A 24034-nucleotide genomic window follows, 5' to 3' on the forward strand; every position below is an offset into this window, starting at 1 on the left:
ATCATTCCTTTGTCCAATGTATCCATGCTGTATATGCTTCCCACCTGTTAGTCAATAAATATGTCAGTTATTTAATCAACTGTGGAGGTATGGCAGTACTTGTGTTCAGCTAACCCTTATTTTACTTAATAATGGTCCCAAAGTGTGAAAGTAGTGATGCTGGCTGTTCAGAAATACCAGAGAAGCTATAACATGTATGCATAGGAAAAAATATAGCATATATAGTGTTAGGTATAATGCAAGGTTTCAGGCATCGACTGGGGGTTTTGGAACATACTCCCTGAGGATAAGGTAGGACTCCTGTACTATTTTGTACTATTACTATGAGAACAGTTAGCAAAATATTTAATTATTTTGACCTTTCTATCAAACTAAGATTTTATCAAATTTTATCTTCATTATGGACCATTTAAAAATGAATAGTATTAGAAGAATTTAATTTTACCCATTTCCAAAAAGAAGTGTGTATTTTAAACTTTTTTTTTTAACAGAGTCAGAAAGAGAGTCAAAGAGAGGGATAGACAGGGACAGACAGAAACGGAGAGATGAGAAACATCAATCATTAGTTTTTCGTTGCACGTTGTGACACCTTAGTTGCTCATTGATTGCTTTCTCATATGTGCCTTGACCGTGGGCCTTCAGCAGACCGAGTAACCCCTTGCTAGAGTCAGCGACCTTGGGTCCAAGCTGGTGAGCTTTGCTCAAACCAGATGAGCCTGTGCTCAAGCTGGTGACCTCAGGATCTCAAACCTGGTCCTCTGCATCCCAGTCCGATGCTCTATCCACTGCGCCATCGCCTGGTCAGGCAAGAAGTGTGTATTTTAGAGTAATTTCAGAGTATCATTATTTTAGAGGCATTTGTGCTTGGGCCGTCAGGTTGAAAATATTTTGATGGTAGTAGCCATAGTTGCCCAATGTCACTAATTGGTATTTGTGCAAAAGACGAAGTAGAAATATTAATCCATAGTGATGTGGACTGTCTTCCATGTTTTAATAAAAAAATACTTAAGAAAATTAACTATTTTGATAATTTTATTTGTCTCAGTAATTTAAATAATTATATAATGTCTGGAATGATGCATTTTGATAACAGTTTCTAAATAATTCTTTAAGACTGAACCATGTTTATACAGAAGTCAATAGCCTTTCTATATGCCAACAATGAAACAACTGAGAACGAACTCAAAAGAATAATCCCCTTCACAATTGCAACAACAAAAAATTAAAATACTTAGGAATAAACATAACAAAGAATGTAAAGGACTTATATAATGAAAACTATAAACCATTGTTAAGAGAAATCGAAAAAGATAATGAGATGGAAGAATATTCCTTGTTCTTGGTTAGGAAGAATAAATATAATCAAGATGGCCATATTTCCCAAAGCAATATACAAATTTAATGCAATTCCCATCAAAATTCCAATGACATTTTTTAAAGAAATAGAGCAAAAAATCATCAGATTTATATGGAACTATAAAAAACCCTGAATAGCCAAAGCAATCCTAAAGAAAAAGAATGAAGCTGGGGGCATTACAATACCTGACTTCAAACTATATTATAGAGCCACGACAATCAAAACAGCATGGTATTGGCAGAAAAATAGACACTCAGACCAATGGAACAGAATAGAAAGTCCAGAAATAAAACCACATATATATGGTCAAATAATTTTTGATAAAGGGGCCAACAACACACAATGGAGAAAAGAAAGCCTCTTCAATAAATGGTGCTGGGAAAACTGGAAAGCCATATGCAAAAGAATGAAACTGGACTACAGTTTGTCCCCCTGTACTAAAATTAACTCAAAATGGATCAAAGATCTAAACATAAGACCTGAAACAATAAAGTACATAGAAGAAGACATAGGTACTAAACTCATGGACCTGGGTTTTAAAGAGCATTTTATGAATTTGACTGCAATGGCAAGAGAAATGAAGGCAAAAATTAATGAATGGGACTACATCAGACTAAGAAGTTTTTGCTCAGCAAGAGAAACTGATAACAAACAGAAAGCCAACTAAATGGGAAATGATATTTTCAAACAACAGCTCAGATAAGGGCCTAATATCCAAAATATACAAAGATCTCATAAAACTCAACAACAAACAAACAATCCAATAGAAAAATGGGAAGAGGACATGAACAGACACTTCTCCCAGGAGGAAGTACAAATGGCCAACAGATATATGAAAAGATGCTCATCTTCATTAGTTATTAGAGAAATGCAAATCAAAACTGCAATGAGATACCACCTCACACCTGTTAGATTAGCTATTATTAACAAGACGGGTAATAGCTAATGTTGGAGAGGCTGTGGAGAAAAAGGAACCCTCATATACACTGTTGGTGGGAATGTAAAGTAGTACAACCATTATGGAAGAAAGTATGGTGGTTCCTCAAAAAACTGAAAATAGAACTACCTTATGACCCAGCAATCCCTCTACTGGGTATATACCCCAAAAACTCAGAAACATTGCTACGTAAAGACACATGCAGCCCCATGTTCATTGCAGCATTATTCACAGTGGCCAGGACATGGAAACAACCAAAAAGCCTGTCAATAGATGACTGGATAAAGAAGATGTGGCACATATATACTATGGAATACTACTCAGCCATAAGAAATGATGACATTGGATCATTTACAGCAAAATGGTGGGATCTTGATAACATTATACGAAGTGAAATAAGTAAATCAGAAAAAACCAGGAACTGCATTATTCCATACGTAGGTGGGACATAAAAGTGCGACTAAGAGACATTGATAAGAGTGTGGTGGTTACGGGGGGAGGGGGGAGAGGGAGAGGGAAAGGGGGAGGGAGAGGGGCACAAAGAAAACTAGATAGAAGGTGACAGAGGACAATCTGACTTTGGGTGATGGGTATGCAACATAATTGAAAGACAAGATAACCTGGACTTGTTATCTTTGAATATATGTATCCTGATTTATTGATGTCGCCCCATTAAAAAAAATAAAATTATTATAAAAAAAAAGACTGAACCATGTTTAATAGATGTTTTATACTCTCTTGAGTTTTAAGCAGCATAATGAATACAGTGTCACATTTTTATTATTTAGAAAATTAAATTTAAGAGGGTGACATTGATCACAATGTCACATTTTTTGATGATCTAACTTCCTTTTCTAAGGAGCTATATAGGCCTCCTTTGCCCTTCTAGTATGTAATTTTGCCATCACACTTCCGATTTGCTGGAAGTACCCTGGCTGTTCACTCCTGCTTTTATGATGGCTTCTATATCCTTCTATTTTCTAGGCCATAATGAAGATTGCAAGGAGGAACTTATAACCAAGTGTATTAAGTTGATAAACATCATTTTATTTTTTTAAATTTTTTTCTTTTTATTCATTTTAGAGAGGGGAGAGAGAGAGAGAGAGAGAGAGAGAGAGAAGGGGGGAGGAGCAGGAAGCATCAACTCCCATATGTGCCTTGACCAGGCAAGTGAAGGGTTTCGAACTGGTGACCTCAGCGTTCCAGGTGGATGCTTTATCCACTGCGCCACCGCAGGTCAGGCGATAAACATCATTTTACATAGGTTGGTATACATGAATGCATGGGCTGTGTAATCACTACCTATCAATGTTCAGGATGCCTTTGTTCTCATTCCTTCAGTTGGCTTTGAGTTTTCTTAAAAATTATCTATGTCATTAGTCAGGACCCTGTCTTATTCACCAGCATTACCACAGGAGAAAAGGAATTCTGAAATTGAAGGACTAGTAAAATTTCTGTCAAGGAAATGTTAAGATAGTTGCATGCTCAGGGGACAGCCTGGATGCTCCAATCCCTTGTCTTTTATCTGGAATTCCAAAGTCTGAAAAGCTGAGGAAACAAAGTACAGTATTTTGATTCAGTACAAACTTAACCTAATCTGAGGTTAATGATCTTTATTTCAATTATTGTGAAACCTCAAGTTCACTGCCAAATATTAGTGTATTTAACACCTTTGTGTGAGGGTTAGGGAAGGTGACATGTATAGTAGATAACTATATTTTCTAAAGTCCAAAAATCTTTGAATTTTAAAACATCTGGCTACACTGCTTTCAGATAACGGATTGTGGACAATAATCATGAACACACTTTTAAGAGTGCTCTTCTCTGGTCTCTTCCTTGTGTTATCCACAAGTTTTGTAGGAAAATGGAAAATTATGCTGCACTTGGTGCCAAGAGAGCTAGGTTTTCTGTGAGTCCCCCCCACACCCTTTTTTCCCCTCCCTCCCTCCCTCCTTCCTTCTTTCTCTCCCTCCCTCCCTTCCTTTCTTTCTTCCCTTTTTTGAGGTATATACTCTTAAGCTTGGAAGAGCTTAAATTCTCACAAACAGAAACTGGCAGAGCTGGGATTTGAAAGCAATCTTTAATTTTTCAACTCTTAAACTGTTACTACACTTCTTTTGTGTATGTATGTATGTGTGGGGTTTTTTTGTGTTGTGTGGAAATCACATTTGGGGGTTTCTATTCCGCAACCCCAAACATATTTAACAGATCTGCATGGGATCGTACTTTCCTCCTGTTTGAAGGTCTCAAGAGATTCACGCTGCCTTACTCCTTACTCAGTAGCTGCCAGTACCCTTATCATTTCATGGGTTTCCCCCTAACCTTAGGTGTGGAATAGAACACCTAGTAGCGTCCCCAGCTTCCTTGCCATCCTTGATGATAAGCATTCAGGCCTTTTTCATTTCAACTATCCTGCTGCTAATCACTATGGGGATAAACAAAAGTAATATAAAATAATAGTATAACAAAATAACAGGGAAACTAGAAATTTTTTGCTGTTTTTTTTTCTAGAGTCCCCTATGGAATCATATTTTGATTTCTGCCCTTAATTTCTGAGAATAGTTCACCATTTACCTACCTTCTGAACACCTGTAGGTGCATTTTAGATGTGATGATAGTTGCAAAGTATAAAAGAATAACAGGACCTTTGGTTTCTGTAAATAGTTTGAACTCAGAAACTTCTAGACTGAGTAGTGTCTGGTTTCCTAGTTATTTTGCCATGATTATAAATGAGCTCCTGTGGGCAACTTTACACTGTATTTGTCCCCAGCTAGCTGAGCGTTCTAGCAGAGTAAATGGCACATAAGTACTCTGTTTAATTAACAAATTCAACATATATTTGTTGACTATGTACTAGGTATAGGGCATGCAAAGTTAAATAAGTTATAGTCATGCTGAACAAAAATACACTCAGTATATTAACTTCCACATAGCATTGTAGGGATAGAAATTTTTTCCTTATTCCCTTCTAGGTTCTTTGGCTGGTCTAATAAAATTGACATAAGACATTAACAAGAGAAGAACAATTTTACTTCATTTGTACAGGAGCCCCATTAAAATATGAGACTCGAAGTGAGCAGTGCAGGAAGCTCTCATATCTTTTAGATGAATACATTTGTGAAGAATTGACAAGGCAGAGAATTTGGGCTTTGGATAGTAAATTGACGAAGAAATAACAAAGTTTGTTTATGCAGCCTGCTTTGCCCTAAATTTTCTATCTCTGGTTATAAGAATGTCTTCTACCCTCCTGGTGCAGAGAGGGTACATTTCACGTGGGAGATTTATCTCCTTTCAGTGAAGGACAAAGGAGGGACAGTGTCCTTGCAATAGTTGTCTTCCAAATACCTTTAATTTCAAAATCATCAATATACAAAGTGTGTTGGCACACACTTTGCTCCCCTTCAACATAACCCGGCAAACAAATCCAATGAAGAGAGGTATGAGACATCAGGAAAGGCTTTCTGTGGAGCGGCATCTTACTACCTAAATTCCTACCGCAGTTCCTAGTTTACAGACTTTGAACAACAGCCTCTCAGTGCCTGTTTCCCTCACTGATAAATGGGACTAACTGTGAGATCTTAGCACTGGATTGCTAGTTAATTCACGGAGAGAGCTGGAAACAGTGGTTGGCTGTGTTGGCCACCAGGCAGAGAACAGGGTAATCTGATGTTTCTATTACACTTGCTTCTCCCGGGACAAGCTCAAAGTTTCAAGTCTAACCAATTCTGTCCACGCGGTCTGTTTATCTCCACAAGCGCCACCGGACAGGCGAGTTCTCCAAAACCCAGCCCACTGCAGGTGACGACAGCGGGCGACAGCCTCTGCCCTCAGGCGCCCTCCGACCTAGGGCGTCTGCCGGGGGTTCCCACGCCACCCGGGAACCACCTTGCCCGCCCCTAGCGGCCCCGGAAGAGGCATGTCATCGCGCGCGCGGCCCCGCCCCTGCTTCCGCGTGACCCGACGTGCGGAGCGCGCACGCAGCGGCCCCTGCCTTGGCGGGGCGAAAGCCGAGGGGCCCGAGGGGGTATCGCGGACGGCGGCAGGGAGGGGCGTGGCTTCCCCGCTGGGCGGGTGGCTCTGCTGCGGGCCCGCCTCCGCGCGCCAAAATCAAACCGGACACCCGCCGGCGGGAGAGCCTCGGCCGAGCCCGAGTCCAGCCTGCGCGGCGGCGGCGGCGCGAGCACCTGTGGCCACTGTCCAGCCGTCTTTGCGCGACGCGCTCGGGGACGACACCACACGGGGAATGGCCACCCCACCCAAGAGGAGCTTCCCGTCACCCGCCACCAGCTCTGAGGGAACCCGCATCAAGAAGATTTCCATCGAGGGGAACATCGGTAAGGAGCCCGCGGGAGTCGCGGCGGGGCGGAGCGCCCTGTGCTGCATCTGGGCTGCTCCTCCCCGAGGACGTGCCCCGGGTCTGGCTGTGCGGTCGCGGCGCCGCCCGCAGCCTCTGCTCGGCCTCCTCGGCCTCCCCAGCCTCCCTGTCCCCGGGGTGGCGGCGGCCTCCCGGGCGCCAGGCTGCGCCGAGACCCGCGTGCCAGGGAGGGGCGCTGGGGGCCAGTTTCAGCCTCTTTGTTGGGTCTTTTTAGGGGGAAGAGGAATGTCAGTTCTTGGGGGTGTCATTCACATACGTTAAATTACCCCTTCTTAGGTGTCCTCTTCTAGGAGGCTTGCCAAACATGATGCCATTTTACTTCCACCAGGAGCAAGATTAAGAACATTTCCATCACCTCAAAAGTTGCCTTGAGCTCCTTTGTAGTCAACCCCCTCGCTCTTCCTATCCTTGGGCAACCACTGATCTGATGATGTTTATCCCTGTAAGTTTTGCCTTTTCCAGAATGTCACAGAAACGGAAACAGTGTGTATGTAGCCTTTGGTGTCTTGCGTCTTTAATTTAGCATAATGCTTTTAGATTCATTCACCTGGCTTGTTTTGGTAGTTCTTTATTGCTGAGTAGTATTCCTTTGCATGCTATCCAGTTTATCTCTTTCCTCGTTGTGGACATTTGATGTTTTTTTTTTTATTTTTATTTTTAGAGATTATGAATAATAGTGCTATAAACTCTTGAGTACAAGGAAAGAGGTTTCCTCACTGCCTGCCCTACATCAAGTAAAGGCAGGGTTACATAACCATCACTGTTTCTGGTTTTTCTCTAAATGGATACAGATAACACCATTAATGCATTTTGCAAGATGCATTTAAACTTCCTATTCTTATACATTTCCTAACACAAGATATCTGCCTGATGTTTCCTGTTTTTGAAAGAATTATTTTTGTCTCCACATTAGGTACTAGCCATTCATGCATACAGCAAATGTTTTTAAATTCATACCACATTCAAAACACTTGGACTTTTAAAAAGCAAGATATGGACATGCTTTAGCAGCATACCAAGGAATAGAAAAAACCTGAGCATACCCTCAGTGAGGACATCTTGTTTCATTGCTCCAGTATTAAGGCATCAGAAGAAAAGGCCCATATACAGGTGGCTCCTTGAACAACGTGCGTTTGAATTGCGCAGTTCCACCTATATGTGGATTTCCCCTCCTCCCCAGTAAATACCTGTACTGTTTTACATATGTGGTTTGTTGATTGTGGATGCTGAAGGCTATACTATACATTGATCTACACCATCTTATATAGAGGACTAGAGTTTGTATAGATTATAGTATCCTTGGGATCCTGGAACTGATCCCTCTGGATACCAAGGGACAACTTAAGTTTTTGGAGAGTCAAAAGTTTTATGCAGATTTTTGACTGAGGAGGTGGCTGAGCACCCTTAACCCTGTGTTGTTCATGGATCAGCTGTATGTATAGGATGCCACAGGCTTCAGGCATCCACTCAGGGTCTTGGAAATATCCCCTGCGGATAAGGGGGAACTACTGTAATTGTGTTACCCCCTTAAAATTCTTCTGTGACTTCCCCTTTACCTACACTTGGAAGTATTTGCAAACTGATGGCCTGCAGCACTTGTGCAATATTGGCCTGCACTAATTTGAAAAAATTTCGATTACTTGCTAGCCTTAAATTTTATATCCTGTAAATTCTAGATCTTAACTTTTCTTGAAAAATCTGAATATCTGGTGACACTGAGCCTATATTTCTTTCTGTAAGACTACAATTGCTGTTTAGATGGGCTATGTTCCTCCCCACTTACTGTCTTTTCTGACACTGAAGCTTTGCTGGTTGCTGTTTGTTATTGCTTTTGCACTGTTATTCATGTCCCCTCCAATTTATCAGACGCAAATATGCTATAAATGTACACATTGCTAATCTGTGTGTAGAAAACCATTTATTTTGTGATTCTTCTTCGTAGAATTTGGAATTTAACTGAGCATTTTAGTTTTATACTCATACACCCATCTTACGTTCTCTGTTTCTAAAATGCTCCCTTATATTAGATTTATGGAGGTCTTACCTATTTCTTATCTTAATAGTCTGTACAGAATGAATTTTGGCATCATAATGTCTGCTTGGCATTAGTAAATGTTTGGTCCTACGAATTTATAAAGTATTAACATCATTGTTTTCTCTTTTTTTTTCTGAAGTTGGAAACGGGGAGGCAGAGTAACAGGCTCCCTCATGTGCCCGATTGGGATCCATCGGCCTGCCCACCAGGGGGCAATGCTCTGCCCTGTCTGGGGTGTTGCCCCATTGCAACCTGAGCCATTCTCATGCCTGAGGCCGAGGCCATGGAGCCATCCTCAGGGCCCGGGCCAACTTTGCTCCAGTGGAGTCTTGGCTACAGGAGGGGAAGAGATGGATAGAGAGAAAGGAGAAGGAAGGGTCAAGTAACAGATGGGCGTTTCTCCTGTGTGCCCTGGCTAGGAATTGTACCCGGTACATCCACAAACTGGGCTGACGCTCTACCGCTGAGCCAACTGGCCAGGGCTGACGTTCTTGGTTCTTGTTCTTCTTTGCATTCATAGAATATTAATTTATTAATTAGCTTATTTTCTAGCTTCTCCCCCACACCAAAGTTAATGAACGGTATATTAGTACAGTTGGGAACTACAAATAATTAATGTTTGGATTAAATGTAACTTTTATTGCTCTTAAACTTTCAAATTATAACCACATAAACTTTCTGTTTGTAGGCAGTGTTGGAAGAAAGCTGAACTCTAGACTAAGTGCTTTCAGACTCTACCTGATTTATGCCTCATTTTTTTAGATGTGTTCTTTGGTGTTTTTTCTGAACATGCTTTCCTTTTCATCTTCATCTAGCTCAGTGAATGTCTGGTGATCATTTTATGTGTTTCCACTTATTCTTCTAAATGCCTTACAGTGCCTATGCTTACCCTCTCCACACAAAATTTGTGGTCACCAGTGGTTTTCCCATGATTAGATCTAATAGTCATCTAATTTATCCTTGAAAGTTTTCCTCCCATGTATTACCTTTTTATTGACCCTCCTTTTTCTTTTTTTCTGTGTGATCTTTTAAAGTTTTTCCAGTTTTTTCTTTTTTCCTATTGCCCTATTTAATGTCCTGTATTTGAATATGGTTATGTAAGTCAAAGGTAAGTTCTTTTTGCCCTTTTTGGATCCAGTTTATAAGGAAGAGGAGGCTTTTTTAAAAAAGCATACTGAAATTGCTTTTTATATTTGTTTGTGTATGTGTACATGTATATATATATATATATATATATATATATATATATATATAGAGAGAGAGAGAGAGAGAGAGAGAGAGAGAAAGAGAAACACAATGTGCTGACTAAAGATGTCTAATATAACCACATTTGGTGACTTCAGATAGGACGGGTGTGGTGATCACTAATAGCACTGCTATACCTTGTTAAATTCTGGATCAAGACTTTTCCTACTATTAAGTGGAATTTATTCCGGGGTAATTTTGAAAATGCATATTACATGTTCTGATTACACCTGAATATCCCTTTCTTTCCCCCTCCAATATCTCAGAAAGTAGTGAATGATCAGATGATATTTTAAGGATTGGGCAGAGTACATACTGCACAGAACTTTGAAAGTGAAGCAGAGAAAACATGGTTATTGTTTGTAGGAATTACCGTACTTTGCAAGAATTTTTATAATTTATGGTAACTGTAGTGCCATATGATAATTACTGTCATATAATACCATTTTCCATCCTAGAACTATAGGCATTGGATGCATCTTTATATTGATTTTATAGTTTATTTGGTTGTTACTGAATTAGTTTTAGATAGGAAAGACCTGAGCTTGTTTGCAAACTGAGAGAAGGGAGCCAATAGAGAGGGAAATTTTGGAAATTGAGAGCCTAGAATGACTGTCACTGTAGTGATCGTTTACTTGCTTATCACAGCAATTTCCATGAAGAGGGTATTATGTATTATTATCTCCACTGTTTAACAGGGAAACTGGCTCAGAGATTCAGTGACTTATCCAAAATCATATACCTAATAAAGTGGGAGAATAAATAGCCTTAATCACTTCCCACAAAGTTATTGCTCATTGTTTGGTTAAGGAGAGTGACTCCAACAGGGAGGGAGAGAGATGAGAAGCATCAATTCTTTGTTGCGGCACCTTAGTTGTTCACTGATTGCATTCTCATACGTGCCTTGACGGGTGGGAGGGGGTTACAGCAGAGCAAGTGACCCCTTGCTCAAGCCAGCAACCTTGGGCTCAAGCCAGCAACCTGGGTTTCAAGCCAGTGACCCCGTGCTCAAGCTGGTGAACCCTCACTCAAGCCGGATGAGCCCACACTCAAGCCGGTGACTTTAGGGTTTTGAACCTGGGTCCTCCGAGTCCCAGTCTGATGCTCTATCTGCCACTGCCCAGATAGGCTCACCAGGTTTTTAATTCTTTTCTTTCATATTTTTGGTAAACTAAAAACAATTGACAAATGTGTTTAATACAAGAGGACAGGAACCCTTTTAGTTTTCCTCAAAAAAAAGTCTACAATGAGGGAAAGTAGAAGAGGTTAAATTTATGATAAATGGTGATGAAAGTAGACTTGACTTGGGGTGTCTGAACAATGTACGGATGATATACGTATTATAGAATTGTACACCTGAAACCTATATAAATTAACAAATGTCACCCCGGTCAAGTCAATAAAACTTTTTTAAAAATTAAAAAAGAAAGTTTAGGGAATGAAGTGTTTTTGTTTTGCCTATGTATTGTTTGCTCTTACAGTCATGCACTGCTTAATGATGGAGGTGCATTCTGAGAAATGTGTCTTTAGGTAGGTTTGTCTTGTTGAGAGTATCATAGAGTGCAGTTACACAGGTCTAGATGGTGCAGCCTACTACACACCTGGGCTAGACGGTATAGTCTGTATAGTCTAGTGCTCCTAGGCTTCAGCCTATACAGCACATTAACTATACAAAACAACATAAGATTAAATCAAGCGGAAGAGAAGACAATGCAATCAAAAGACATGGTAACCACAGGACATGTGAGGCTGCTCCCAGAGTAACATGGCTTACTGTTTTACAGTGAACTTTTTTTTTAGTAAACAGAAAGAGCAAACTAACAATAAAAATTATATATAATAAATATGTAAACCAATAAATAGTTTATTATCATTATTCAGTATTGTACATTGTACATAATTGCGTGTGCTATACTTTTATACAACTGGCAGCACAACAGTTTTGTTTTACACCAACATCACCACAAACATGTGAGTAATGCATTGTGATAAGACAGTTGGACAACTACATGACAAGGTGATAGTAATAATATTTCATCTCCATTGTAGTCTTTCTATATATTTCATTTATTGATTTTTTTTAGAGAGAGGGTAGGGGTGAGGGGCGTGGGAAGCATCAACTCTCCCATATAAGCCCTGACCCGGCAAGCCTGGGGCCTCGAACCAGCAGCCTCAGCATTCCAGGCCGACGTTCGTTATGAAACCACCTTAGTATATGTGGTTCACCACAGACCAAAATGTTTATGCTGTGCATGACTAGAAATTTTGAAAAGCTGATGACTATTGTGCCTTTTTTTTCTTCCGGTAAGTTTTCTTCTTCAGTTTTACTTTTTCTTTCACAATAGCTGCAGGGAAGTCAACGTTTGTGAATATCCTTAAACAAGTCTGTGAAGACTGGGAAGTGGTTCCTGAACCTGTTGCCAGATGGTGCAATGTTCATAGTACTCAGGATGAATTTCAGGTATGAAAATAAAATTTAACTAAATAAAATAAAAACCTTTTGCTTAGAGGAACAAAAGTATTTAATCTCATGGGTATTTACTTGTTTTTTCTTTTTCCAATAAAACTTTCAAATCTGGCTTTAAATCTTTATGTTCATCTGGGCATTAGTTACAGGGATGTTTATCTACATAAACACCGACTATGTGCACCTAAGTTGCATGTACTTTATTGTAATTAAGTAAAATGTTTAAAGTTTGCAAAAATTAATTTAAAAAATTTTAAAAATGGAATTGCATGTTAAATTTCTTGAGTGGCTTTTTACATTTTACTTAAAACAAAAACCATTTATTCAGTAATTGAATTTTATTAGTTTATCTTTCAAGCCTTTTGTCTTAGAACCAATTATCTTTGTACAGTACTGTCATTTTTGCCAGATTTCATCCTGGACACAGGTTTGACATCACTCATCATTTTTGTCCTGTGTTGCAAATGAGGAAGAAGGAATAATAGTTGAATTTCATTTTTTATAGCAGATTTTTTTATTATATGTGTATGAAGGAGATGTCTAATTGCTAAGATTTTCATTCCTGGAGAAATAAGAATTAAGATTGAAAGCAGCATTACTATATAGTAGAAACCTCCAAATAGAAATGTGTGCTAGAAACTTTGTTAGAGCTGAGGGAGACAGGATTGAAAAGTCTGTGTTTTAGAGTTTAGCTGTTGGTGTGAGGAATCTGGAAATAATAGAGTACTTAAAATGTAAATTATACATGCAAGGAGGAACCATTAGCAAGATAATCTGTAAACTTTGAGGATATATGGTTTGAATAACCAAAAATATTTTCTCACACACTTATTTGCCAAGCATAGTTAACTTTAGGTTTGGGGTCCCTCTCAGTACACCCAAGTCCTTGGAATAATTGGGACTAAAGTTTGAAGGGACTTCTTTTCCATATGGACTTTCTTTCTTCTTTAAATTTTTTTAGTGAGAGCGAGAGAGAGGGACAGACAGACAGAAAGGGAGAGAGAGAAGCATAAACTCATAGTTGCCATGCCTTTGAGTGCTTTCTCATTTGTGCCCTAACTGGGGGCTTCAGTTGAGCCAGTGACCCCTTGCTCATGCCAGCGACCTTGGGCTCAAGCCAGTGACCATGGGGTCATGTCTATGATCCCACACTCAAACTGATGACTCCGCGCTCAAGCTGGTGAGTCCAAGCTCAAGCCAGAAGAGCCCACACTCAAGCTGGGGACCTCGTGGTTTCGAACCTGGGTCCTCAGCATCACAGGTTGACATTCTATTCACTGCCCCACCGCCTGGTCAGGCTGGAATTTATTTTAAGAAATTGATATTTCTGTTGGGGAAGGGTACAGTTAGCCAAAAGTAGAATTTTAAAATGGGTAAATTTGTTTATTTGCTTCTCTCAACACTTTTTATTGGCATATAATGTAATTATAGAAAAGCATATAGAAAAATAAGGTTTGAGGAATAATTGTAAGGGTGACATCTTTATAACCATCATCCAGGTCAAGAAAGAGAACATTGCTATCATTCTAGAAGTCCTTCTCAGGTTACAATATTTCTTTGCCCTAGGCCCAATGCCTCTGCTGCGATAATCACTCATAAAATAACTCTTGTGGTAATAATTTTCCTGCTTTTTAAAAACAATTTGACCATACATTAACATGTCTATAAGAACTATAGCATAATGTCTGTTTTTAAATGTAATATAAGTGAAATAAACTGTTTACACCCTTTTTCCTCTCATATCTTTCTGCTCAATAAGTTTATAAAAATTGTTCATATTGTTACATGCCCCTATAGCTTGTTCATTTTGATTGCCATATAGTGTTTCTTTGTATTTATATGTCACTGTCTGTCCATTCTATACCTGTGATCAGCTTTTGCGTGGTTTCAGTTCCAGAGAGGTCAGTTGACTCTGGAATGTTATCAGGATGCTGTTTTTCTGCTTTCTGACTTTTGTATGTAAGAACCCCGTGAAACTGGGCAACATGAGAACTAAATCTACCTCCCACTACTGTGGAATGAACTCAGAATTATGGCAGTATGACAAGTTCCACCACATCACTTCTCATTAAGATTTTCAAAGGAAATGCATGTTTAGGAGCATTCAACTTGGCTAACTAATATGTTTGCTGAAGGGTCCTTGGCTTGTTATGCTTGCCACAAAATATGTCTGGGTCAACAGTAAAAATAAAAAGCTTTGGTTTTTTGTTTGTTTGTTTGTTTTTGTATTTTTCTGAAGTTGGAAACGGGGAGGCAGTCAGACAGACTCCCACATGCGCCCGACCGGGATCCACCCGGCATGCCCACCAGGGGGCGATGCTCTGCCCATCTGGGATGTCGCTCTGTTGCAACCAGAGCCATTCTAGTGCCTGAGGCAGAGGCCACAGAGCCATCCTCAGCGCCTGGGCCAACTTTGCTCCAGTGGAGCCTTGGCTGCGGGAGGGGAAGAGAGAGACAGAGAGGAAGGAGAGGGGGAGGGGTGGAGAAGCAGATGGTCGTTTCTCCTGTGTGCCCTGGCCGGGAATCAAACACGGGACTCCTGCACGCCAGGCCAACAACGCTGTACCACTGAGCCAACCGGCCAGGGCCATGGTTTCTAGCTTAGTTGCTGTGAAAACAGCTCTGCTGTGAACATGAATCCTGGTGCATGCACACAAGATTTTCTCTAGGAATAAAGTAAAATTATTGGGTGGTGGGTAACATGTGTGATACATGTTTCCCCAAGTGTTTTTACCAGTGTACATTCCCCAGTGTACTCAAGCTGTTATTACTCCATATCTTTGCCAATATTTAGTATTTGTTCAGCTTCCTAATTTTTGTCATTATGCCGAATGTTTAATATCTTTTATGTTTTTAATTGGTATTTCCCTGATTGCTAATGAGATTGTGCTCCTTTATTTATTTAATTAATTTGTCTTTTGTTTTAGTTTCTTTTGTGATATCTCTGTTCAGGCCCTTTGCCATTTTTCCTTTGGGTCTTCTGTCTTCTCCCACCTGGCATTTTTACCTCCCAAAGTATGTCTCATGGCCTCTTTTCTAAAAGCGCCCTACTTAAGTTTGCTTACCTTCACAAATGAGACTTGTGTTCTAAAAATACCTATTTCCCCCCATTTCTGGGATCACCTTCGTGCAGTTTTTCTCAGGTGTTAGGTAGAAAGTAGCCAAATTAAACCAATGTCAGAAATAGAGAGGAGATTCCTTCACTGGGGCAGTGTTAGAGTAGATTGGATTAGGTCATCTCCACTTAAGGTCCATTCTAGTTTTAGCATCATAAGCTTCTAACTCATATTAAATACATATGACTGATTGGTGGGCACATTAAATGTTTCTGTCTCTCAGAATACCTTACATTAACCAAGAACCCAGAAATTGGTATATAAAAACCAAAATGCCCAAATTTTGATTTACAGAGAGAAAGGTAATGATCAGATTCACTGAATTAGGTCAATCAATTCTCTGTGTAGGCCCATAATTCCCAACTAGTAAAAAAAGGGAGTCTTAAGAATCTCAAGGATTTGGGGTACTTTTAAAAATAAACAGTTCCTTGGGAATTTAAATATGTGGATGCCTCCTGGTAGTGTTGGGAATATAGCAAACCCTTTAGTTAATATTGGAAAAGAGAGGTTGAAAACATTGCTGTAATATACATGGGAAGACCATTTATAATAAGAAGGTTGACTGTTAAGTTTAGAATCGGAGCCCAGGGAATTAGTTATATTATCTTAATGATTAATGTCATCAGAGTGACACACTGATGCATCTGCCTCCGTTTTGAGAATCTTTTGGCTTCATGGGTCTGATGCTCATCTTTATGGGCTGGGGTATATTCTTCATGTGTAGTAGAGTCAAAATTCCAGACTGACCTTTAAAGCTACCATGGAGATGCTCCTATTATTATTAACATATATTTTTATTAGACAGTTCACTGTAATCCAATCATGTCTCCATGCTGTTCCAATTTTGATTACCTTCTTTGGGTTTTGGTGCACATTCTCTGAGGATAGCTTTATTTTTTGTGTCTATCGAGGGCGACTATGTTGTTAGTCCTCTGTACTTCCAGATGGAGTTTCAGACTGTAAGTGATGCTGGGTGGCACCCAGGGAGGCCAAGGGAGGCCTCAGCCTGGTCCAGGTTCTTGTCATGGGACAAGAAAGGATTCAAGAGCATGACAGAAGGATTTATCAAAACAGGAAATTTATTAAAGCGATAGTGCACACTTGAGACATGAGAGTGGGCAACCTTGGAGAATGAGATGTCCTGATGGAGTCTGGGTGGAAGGTTTTATTAAACATGGGCAAGGAGGGGGTAAGGTGGTCCTCTGCTTTTAAGGCTAGTGGGGTAACTGCTGACGTGGCTCATCCTGTCTCTCCTCTTCAGGTAGTGATTTTTTATTTTTTAGCAAGAGAGACAGGGAGAGAGATGAGAAACACCAACTCTTAGTTGCAGCACATTAGTCATTCACTGATTGTTTCTCATATGTGCTTTGACCAGGGGCTCCAGCTGAGCCAGTGACCCCTTGCTCAAGCCAGTGACCTTGGGCTTCAAGCCAGCGACCTTTGGGCTCAAGCTGGCAACCCCGTACTATAAAAGCTGGTGAGCTTGCGCTCAAGCCAGCGACCTCAAGGTTTTGAATCCGGTCCTCAGCGTCTTAGGTCTACTCTATTCACTCGGCCACCTTTGGTTAGGCAAGGTAGTGATTTCTTTTTGTCCTCCCAATTACAGGAGATTGGGAAGGGGAGCAGGTGGTCAGTGAAGGTCATATCTATGATGTTACAGCCAACATGGGGAAGGGGAGACGTAAAGTTTGAGGACTTCAGTCTCTATTTTAACTTTCCTGCCTCATGAGGATAGTATTTTGGGGTTCAAGATTGTGGAGTATGAAGGTGGTGGTGGGCAGGTGGGTTTTCTGTATCTGGATACCTTTTTTCTTTTCTGGCCCTCCACTAAACTCAAAAAACGGGATTTTCTTTTTCATCCTAGATCCCTTCTTTAGACCCATCCCTGATGTAATCCTTGGGGTTTAGTGTGGATCACCACTGTCCAAAGCAGCTTTCTTAGAATATCCTTGGTAATGAAAAGCAGACTGTCTTCAGACCCAGCCCTTGCCAGGCCAGTCATACTTTGGATGTTCTTCATATAATCACACTTCTTTTTTTTTCCTTTTTCTTTTCTTTCTTTCTTTCTTTCTTTTTTTTCTTTCCTTTTTTTTTTTCTTTTCTTTCTTTTTTTTTTTTTTTCTGAAGCTGGAAACGGGGAGAGACAGTCAGACAGACTCCCGCATGCACCCGACCGGGATCCACCCAGCACGCCCACCAGGGGCAACGCTCTGCCCACCAGGGGGCGATGCTCTGCCCCTCCGGGGCGTCGCTCTGCCGCGACCAGAGCCACTCTAGCACCTGGGGCAGAGGCCAAGGAGCCATCCCCAGCGCCTGGGCCATCTTTGTTCCAATGGAGCCTTGGCTGCGGGAGGGGAAGAGAGAGACAGAGAGGAAGGAGGGGGTGGGGGTGGAAAAGCAAATGGGCGCTTCTCCTGTGTGCCCTGGCCGGGAATCGAACCCTGGTCCCCCGCACGCCAGGCCAACGCTCTACCGCTGAGCCAACCGGCCAGGGCCTAATCACACTTCTTGTCAGTTGGTGTAGAATTGAAAGAGTTGGGCTATTGGTTCTTTGGCTATATTCCCCTATCTATAACTAAATTTGGATTTGCATGCTTAGCCTGCCTTTTTTTTTTAACCTGCCACCTAGTGGCTGTCATGTTGCTATACTATTGGTAAGCTGCCACAGATACTAGCAAAATAATAAGGCTAAGTCCATAAAATGATGTATTTCCCCTCCTTCCCCTTCTCATCCCATGATAAGATTGTCTTTAGCCTGACCAGGTGGTGGCGCAGTGGATAGAGCATCGGACTGGGATGCAGAAGGACCCAGGTTCGAGACCCCGAGGTCGCCAGCTTGAGCGCGGGCTCATCTGGCTTGAGCAAAAAGCTCACCAGCTTGGACCCAAGGTCGCTGGCTCCAACAAGGGGTTACTCGGTCTGCTGAAAGCCCACGGTCAAGGCACATATGAGAAAGCAATCAATGAACAACTAAGAAGTCGCAATGCACAACGAAAAACTAATGATTGATGCTTCTCATCTCTCTCGGTTCCTATCTGTCTGTCCCTGTCTATCTCTGCCTCTGTTAAAAAAAACAAAAAACAAAAAAAAAGATTGTCTTTAAAATATACCACCTATATAATTATCAATTTTTATATTGAAGGTTTCTTTCAAATACCATTGTGCTTGAATTGGTGATTTAGGTTATTTTTTAGACCCAATGCTTTGATTTGACTGCTTCTTTTTGTCTTATTTTTGAGATATACTAACTGTAGGGAGATATCCCTGCTCTGTCCTGTTTTCTCATTGAGCTGAATGGAGATCTTTGTTATTAATCATGAAGTACTAGTTTACTTTCATCCAACACTTCTTACCACTAAGAAGCCACTGAAAAATTAGTAACTGAGAGAAAGAAGAGATAAAATAATACTCACCTGTGAAAAAACAGCATATTTTTGGATAAGCCATTTTGGAAATTAAATAAGAGTGCTTGATAAAGTACTTTCACTTCTGAAATCATTTGGTAACTTTTGTTGGCTATTTTATTATCTTGTTTGGTGGACTCTGAGTCTTTTTGATTGAACTTAATTCAGTTCTTTTGCAATGTTTACAACTGTTAGAGGAGAGTTAAAATATAGATACTTTTTTATTTTTGCTTGATATTTTTGGTTTTTACTTATATTCAATAAACTGTGTTTTTTGTAAAGTACTGTGTATTATCATGAAGTGAATTACAGAATGACACATATGAATTACAGAAACAATATTATCTATAATTCTACCACCCTGTATGTTTGGGCAAGAGAGATTACATTTATTGGGAAATCCAAATTAAAGGAGATGTATGAGACACTTCTCCAAAGAGGACATACAGATGGCCAGTAGATATATGAAAAGATGCTCAACATCACTAATCAGAGAAAGGCAAATTAAATCCACAATGAGCTGTCACCTTACACTTGTCAGAATGGCCGTCATCAGTAAATCAATAAACAAGTGCTGGCAAGGATGTGGAGAAAAGGGAATCTTTGTGCATTGTTGATGGGAATGGAAATTGGTGTAGCCACTATGGGCAACAGTGTGGAGTTTCCTCAAAAAAATTTTAAAAATGGAACTGCCTTATGACCCAGCAATTCCACTTCTGCATATATATCCAACGAAACCCAAAACACTAATTTAAAAGAATATATGCACACTATGTTCATTATAGCATTATTTATAATAGCCAAGAAATGGAAGCAACCTAAGTGCCCATCAGTAGACAAGTGAATAAAAAGCTGTGGTATGTATACACAATGGATTATTACTTGGCCATTAAAAAAACAAAAAAAGAGTGAAACCTTATCATTTGCAACAGCATGAATGGACCTGGAGGGGATTATCCTAAGTCTGAAATAAGTTAGAGAAAGACAAGTACCATATGATTTTACTTACTGTATATGTGAAATCTAAAGAGCAAATTAAACAATATAATAGATACAGAGAACAGACGGATGGGTGTCTGGGAGGGGAGTTGGGGGACTAGGTGAAGAAAGTGAAGGAATTAGTAACTACAGATGGTAGTCACAAAATAGTTCCAGGTATATAAAGTACAACATAGGGAATATAGTTAATAATATTGTAATAACTATGTATAGTGCCCAGGTCGGTACTTGAATATCGGGGGACCACTTTGTAAAGTATGTGCTTGTTTTAACTACTATGCTGTACACCTGAAACCAATACAAAATAATACTGGGTGTACTGTCACTGAAAAATAAGTTTTGTTTTAAAGAAGATAAAAATATATGATCTTTTTTTGCACAATTAACTTTTTTATTATGGCAAAAAAACATAAATTTTATCATCTTAGCCATTGTTATGTGTGTGGTTCAGTAGTGTTGAGTATACTTAACAGTGTTGTGCAACATGTCTGGAACTTTTTCAGCTTATAGAACTGAAACTGCTTATTAAACAAAGCTCTTTGCCCTTCCTCCCAGCCCTTTATAACACACCATTCTGCTTTCTATGTCTATGAGTCTGACTATGTTAGATACCTCACTGATGTGGAATCGTACATATTTGTCCTTTTGTGCCTGGCTTATATCACTTAGTATGCTGTCCTCAAGTTTCTTCAGAAAAAGTTTTGAACTTCTCTTCACTAGCTACATAAAGAAACCCATTTAAAGCCTATTTTATCTCAGTATTCACAGTGAATACAAATTGATCACAAGTATTTTTCAAATGAACCAAGTTTACTTCTGATAGACTTTATTGAAAGTATCAGGCCCTGGCTAGGTGGTTCAGTGGATAGAGCATCATCCCAGCATGCCAATTTCGCAGGTCTGATCCTTGGACACATATGCGAAGCAATCATTGAGTGCACAACTAAATGGAATAACTAAGTGGAAGTGGCAAGTTGATGCTTCTCTCTCTGTGTCTCCCTCCCTCTCTTTTTGAGCCCCATTTTTTCTTAGGGTCAGTAATGACTGTTTCACAGGGTTGAGATAATAGATGTAAAACTTTTCATACAGCTCCTGGGGTAAAACACACAATAAACGGTAAGTATTATAATTACCACTAAAATTGAAGTGTATCTTTTTCTTTTTCTCTTTTGATTTTAGAGAGACAGAGAGGGGAAGGGAGGGAGAGAGAAAGGAACCGTTCATTTGTTGTTCCATCTAGTTGTGCATTCATTGGTCACTTCCTGTATGTGCCCTGACTGGGAATTAAACCCACAACTTTGGTGTTTCGGGATGATGCTCTAACCCGGTGTTTTTCAACATCAAACAAACAAAACCCCTTATTTTCTGATTAAGGGGCCATCAATGCAGGGCCTTTAAAGAGGCAACTATGTTGACAACCTGATATCAAAGGAGGAAATAAAAAAAAAAAAACACTGAAAAAAGCAGACAAGAAGTAAAAAGGAATACCAGTTTGGACTCATTTAGTATAAGATCAAATAGCAACTTAAATGATTTGTGCTTGATACCTTTGTGTATAGAATGGAAGCTTGTGCTCTAATGCTCATTTCTTTCATACACCCAACATTCAGTGTTCTTAAGTTGTCTCTGTTACTAAGAGTAATTTTCATATGTTTACTAGGGTAGAAAACCAAATGCCTAGTGCCCTCTCCCTATGAAAATTAAAGTTTTGGTTGAGTTGACAACTTTCATTTAGCTGGGATAATTCACTTGTATGAAACATTTTCTCCCCGGATAATGGGGAATGAGAGAAAAGTCAACTTTAATTAAGTTGACAAAGGCTGTAATGGAATTGCTCATACAAGTCAATTATTCTTGAGGCAGTCTGGGAAGGCAGCTACACCCTTATTTCAGTTCAGCTGCTCAGAGTGTTTTCTAAACATACTTATTGTGGATTATGCTAATACTACTCTTGCCGTTTTATACTTTTTTTTTTTTTCAAATTTGGAAGGAAGATTCAGTTAATTATGTGGTGTGTGGTATGTAATTTAAATTCTGCCTCAAAGTGCCATATGTTTGTGTGGTTTTTAGTTCTTAACTGAAACTTTGAGGTCAGTTGTAATATTTACACTTCTGGATTTTTTTGCAGAGGAAAACCACATACTTTGAGCATGGATTTCCAGGAGACATTCAGGGGTATTTATTTGGACTAGGATTGAGAATAAGAATTAAGACATCATATTTTATTCCTTGAAAGTTAGTATACAAAATCAAGGACTTTACATAACTTTATATGGAAACTTTATATAGCTTGACATTACAGAAAAGGCTGATGAAGCATTCCTTATTCACCATAGAGACCTGTGAAGAGAGCTCTCTATTTCTTTTAAGATTATAGATAAATATTTGATCTTACAATGCAGGTGGTGGGTAAACTGTTTTTCTTCTAAAAACCATAGAGTTCAAAATAGCCAGCTGTTAGGGCAGAGCTTGGTCTTGGTTTTCTGACAGACCAGGAAATGATCATTCCTAGACCACAAAGGGAGGACTTACCTCTTAGGATGTTTTACCTTCTGCTTCTTTGGGCTGTGAGTAAAAAAGAGCTTTTTGCTAAAGCAGTTGAAGCTGAACTATGAATAGTGGGGTATGTGTTCCTGTAAATGGAGGCATTAGTTTTATAGGTTTGATTGGATATGTATAAATCCTTTTAGGAATTACTGTTGGGTCTTTGGAATTTAGAGAGAGAGTATTAGGAAGTGAGAGTGACTGACCTATTAAAGGTACATGGGGGATATGTCCTCTGTATTGATAAAATGGGAAATGGTTTTGTTCTTCTTCCTAAAATGGGATTTTGTCTAAAAAGGAGAGCATATGTGCCAGTGGTGCAGAGGATAGTGCATTGAGCTTGGATATTGAGGTCCCAAGGTTCAAAGCTCGAAGTTCCCAGTTTGAGCGTGGGATCATCTGGCTTGATTGTGCGACCGTTGACATAATCCAGTGGTTGCTCGCTGCTCGCTTGAGCAAGGGGTCACTGACTCACCTGGAGCCCCCTAGCTAGGGCATGGAATGAGAAGCAATCAATGAACAACTAAAGTGCCACAACTATGAGTTGATGCTTCTCATCTCTCTCCCTTTCTGTGTCTCTCTCTATATTTCACTTTAAAAATAAAAAGAAGGAAAGCATATACCTAATAAGGATGTAGGTGAAATTTCAGTTACATCATGTGCTATAGCAATAAAATTTTTCTATACAATCTGAGTATTTTTAAGCTCTACTTCTACTATATGTTAGCCATGCAATTATAGTTAGCAAGCACCTTAATTTTTCTAAAATTTGTTTTCCTTATCAGTAAAATGGGAATGATAATAGGATAAAGCAAGCTTGTGTGAAAATTAAAGGAAAAGGAAAGTACATTCTATTGGAAAGACTTATAAAGTAAGATGTTATATATTAAGTAAGGCTGCCAGTTAAAACACATGATATTTGGAAAATATACTGAAAAGTTATTATTTTTTATCTGAAATTCAAATTTAACTGGGTCCTAGATTTTGTTTTTTCTTTCTTAATCTGATGACTCTAATATTAAATGTATTCTAATATAGTATATCACAGTGCAACCAACTTTATTTTAAAATAAAGACAACAATGACATGCAAAGAAAGAAATTTCAGTGGCTTCTTTCTCTTTGCCCCCTTATTTTGATTTGGAAAGCCTGGATACTCAAAATTATTTTTGTATATTTTACAAATTAGAAATTCATTTAGAATACTACGGTTTTAAAAAAAAATCCATGTATTAAGTCACGTAACCCTCAGCACAAACTACTTTGATCAGACTATATAAAAATCTAACAAAAAATTAGGTATATAAAATGTTAGTGAGGCCCTGGCCTGGCCAGTTGGCTCAGTGGTAGAGTGTTGGTGCAGCGTGTGCAAGTGCTGGGTCCGATTCCTGGTCAGGGCACAGAGGAGAAGCAACCATCTGCTTCTCCACCACTCTCACTTAAAAAAAAAAATTAGTGAAGGCTGTGGCTAAAGAGAGATTAGCAAATAGATACTACCTACATATCTGGCATGACATTGATCCATAAGAATACGTTTTAGGGAAGCATTTCTATAG

The 24034-nt window shown here is 39.5% G+C and overlaps 1 protein-coding gene across 2 annotated transcripts in view; it reads left to right on the forward strand.

Annotated features, from left to right (window-relative positions):
* Positions 1–6264: 6264 nt before the first annotated feature.
* DCK (deoxycytidine kinase) overlaps positions 6265–24034 on the forward strand; it is a 29043-nt gene continuing 11273 nt past the window's right edge. For both annotated transcript variants that reach the window (XM_066385820.1, XM_066385821.1), the window contains exons 1-2: positions 6265–6628; positions 12295–12410. In XM_066385820.1, the coding sequence (XP_066241917.1) occupies positions 6538–6628; positions 12295–12410 (207 nt within the window). In that variant the 5' untranslated portion in view covers positions 6265–6537. The remainder of the gene's footprint in view (positions 6629–12294; positions 12411–24034) is intronic.

Source organism: Saccopteryx leptura, chromosome 5 (genome assembly GCF_036850995.1).
Source record: "Saccopteryx leptura isolate mSacLep1 chromosome 5, mSacLep1_pri_phased_curated, whole genome shotgun sequence".
NCBI lineage: Eukaryota > Metazoa > Chordata > Mammalia > Chiroptera > Emballonuridae > Saccopteryx > Saccopteryx leptura.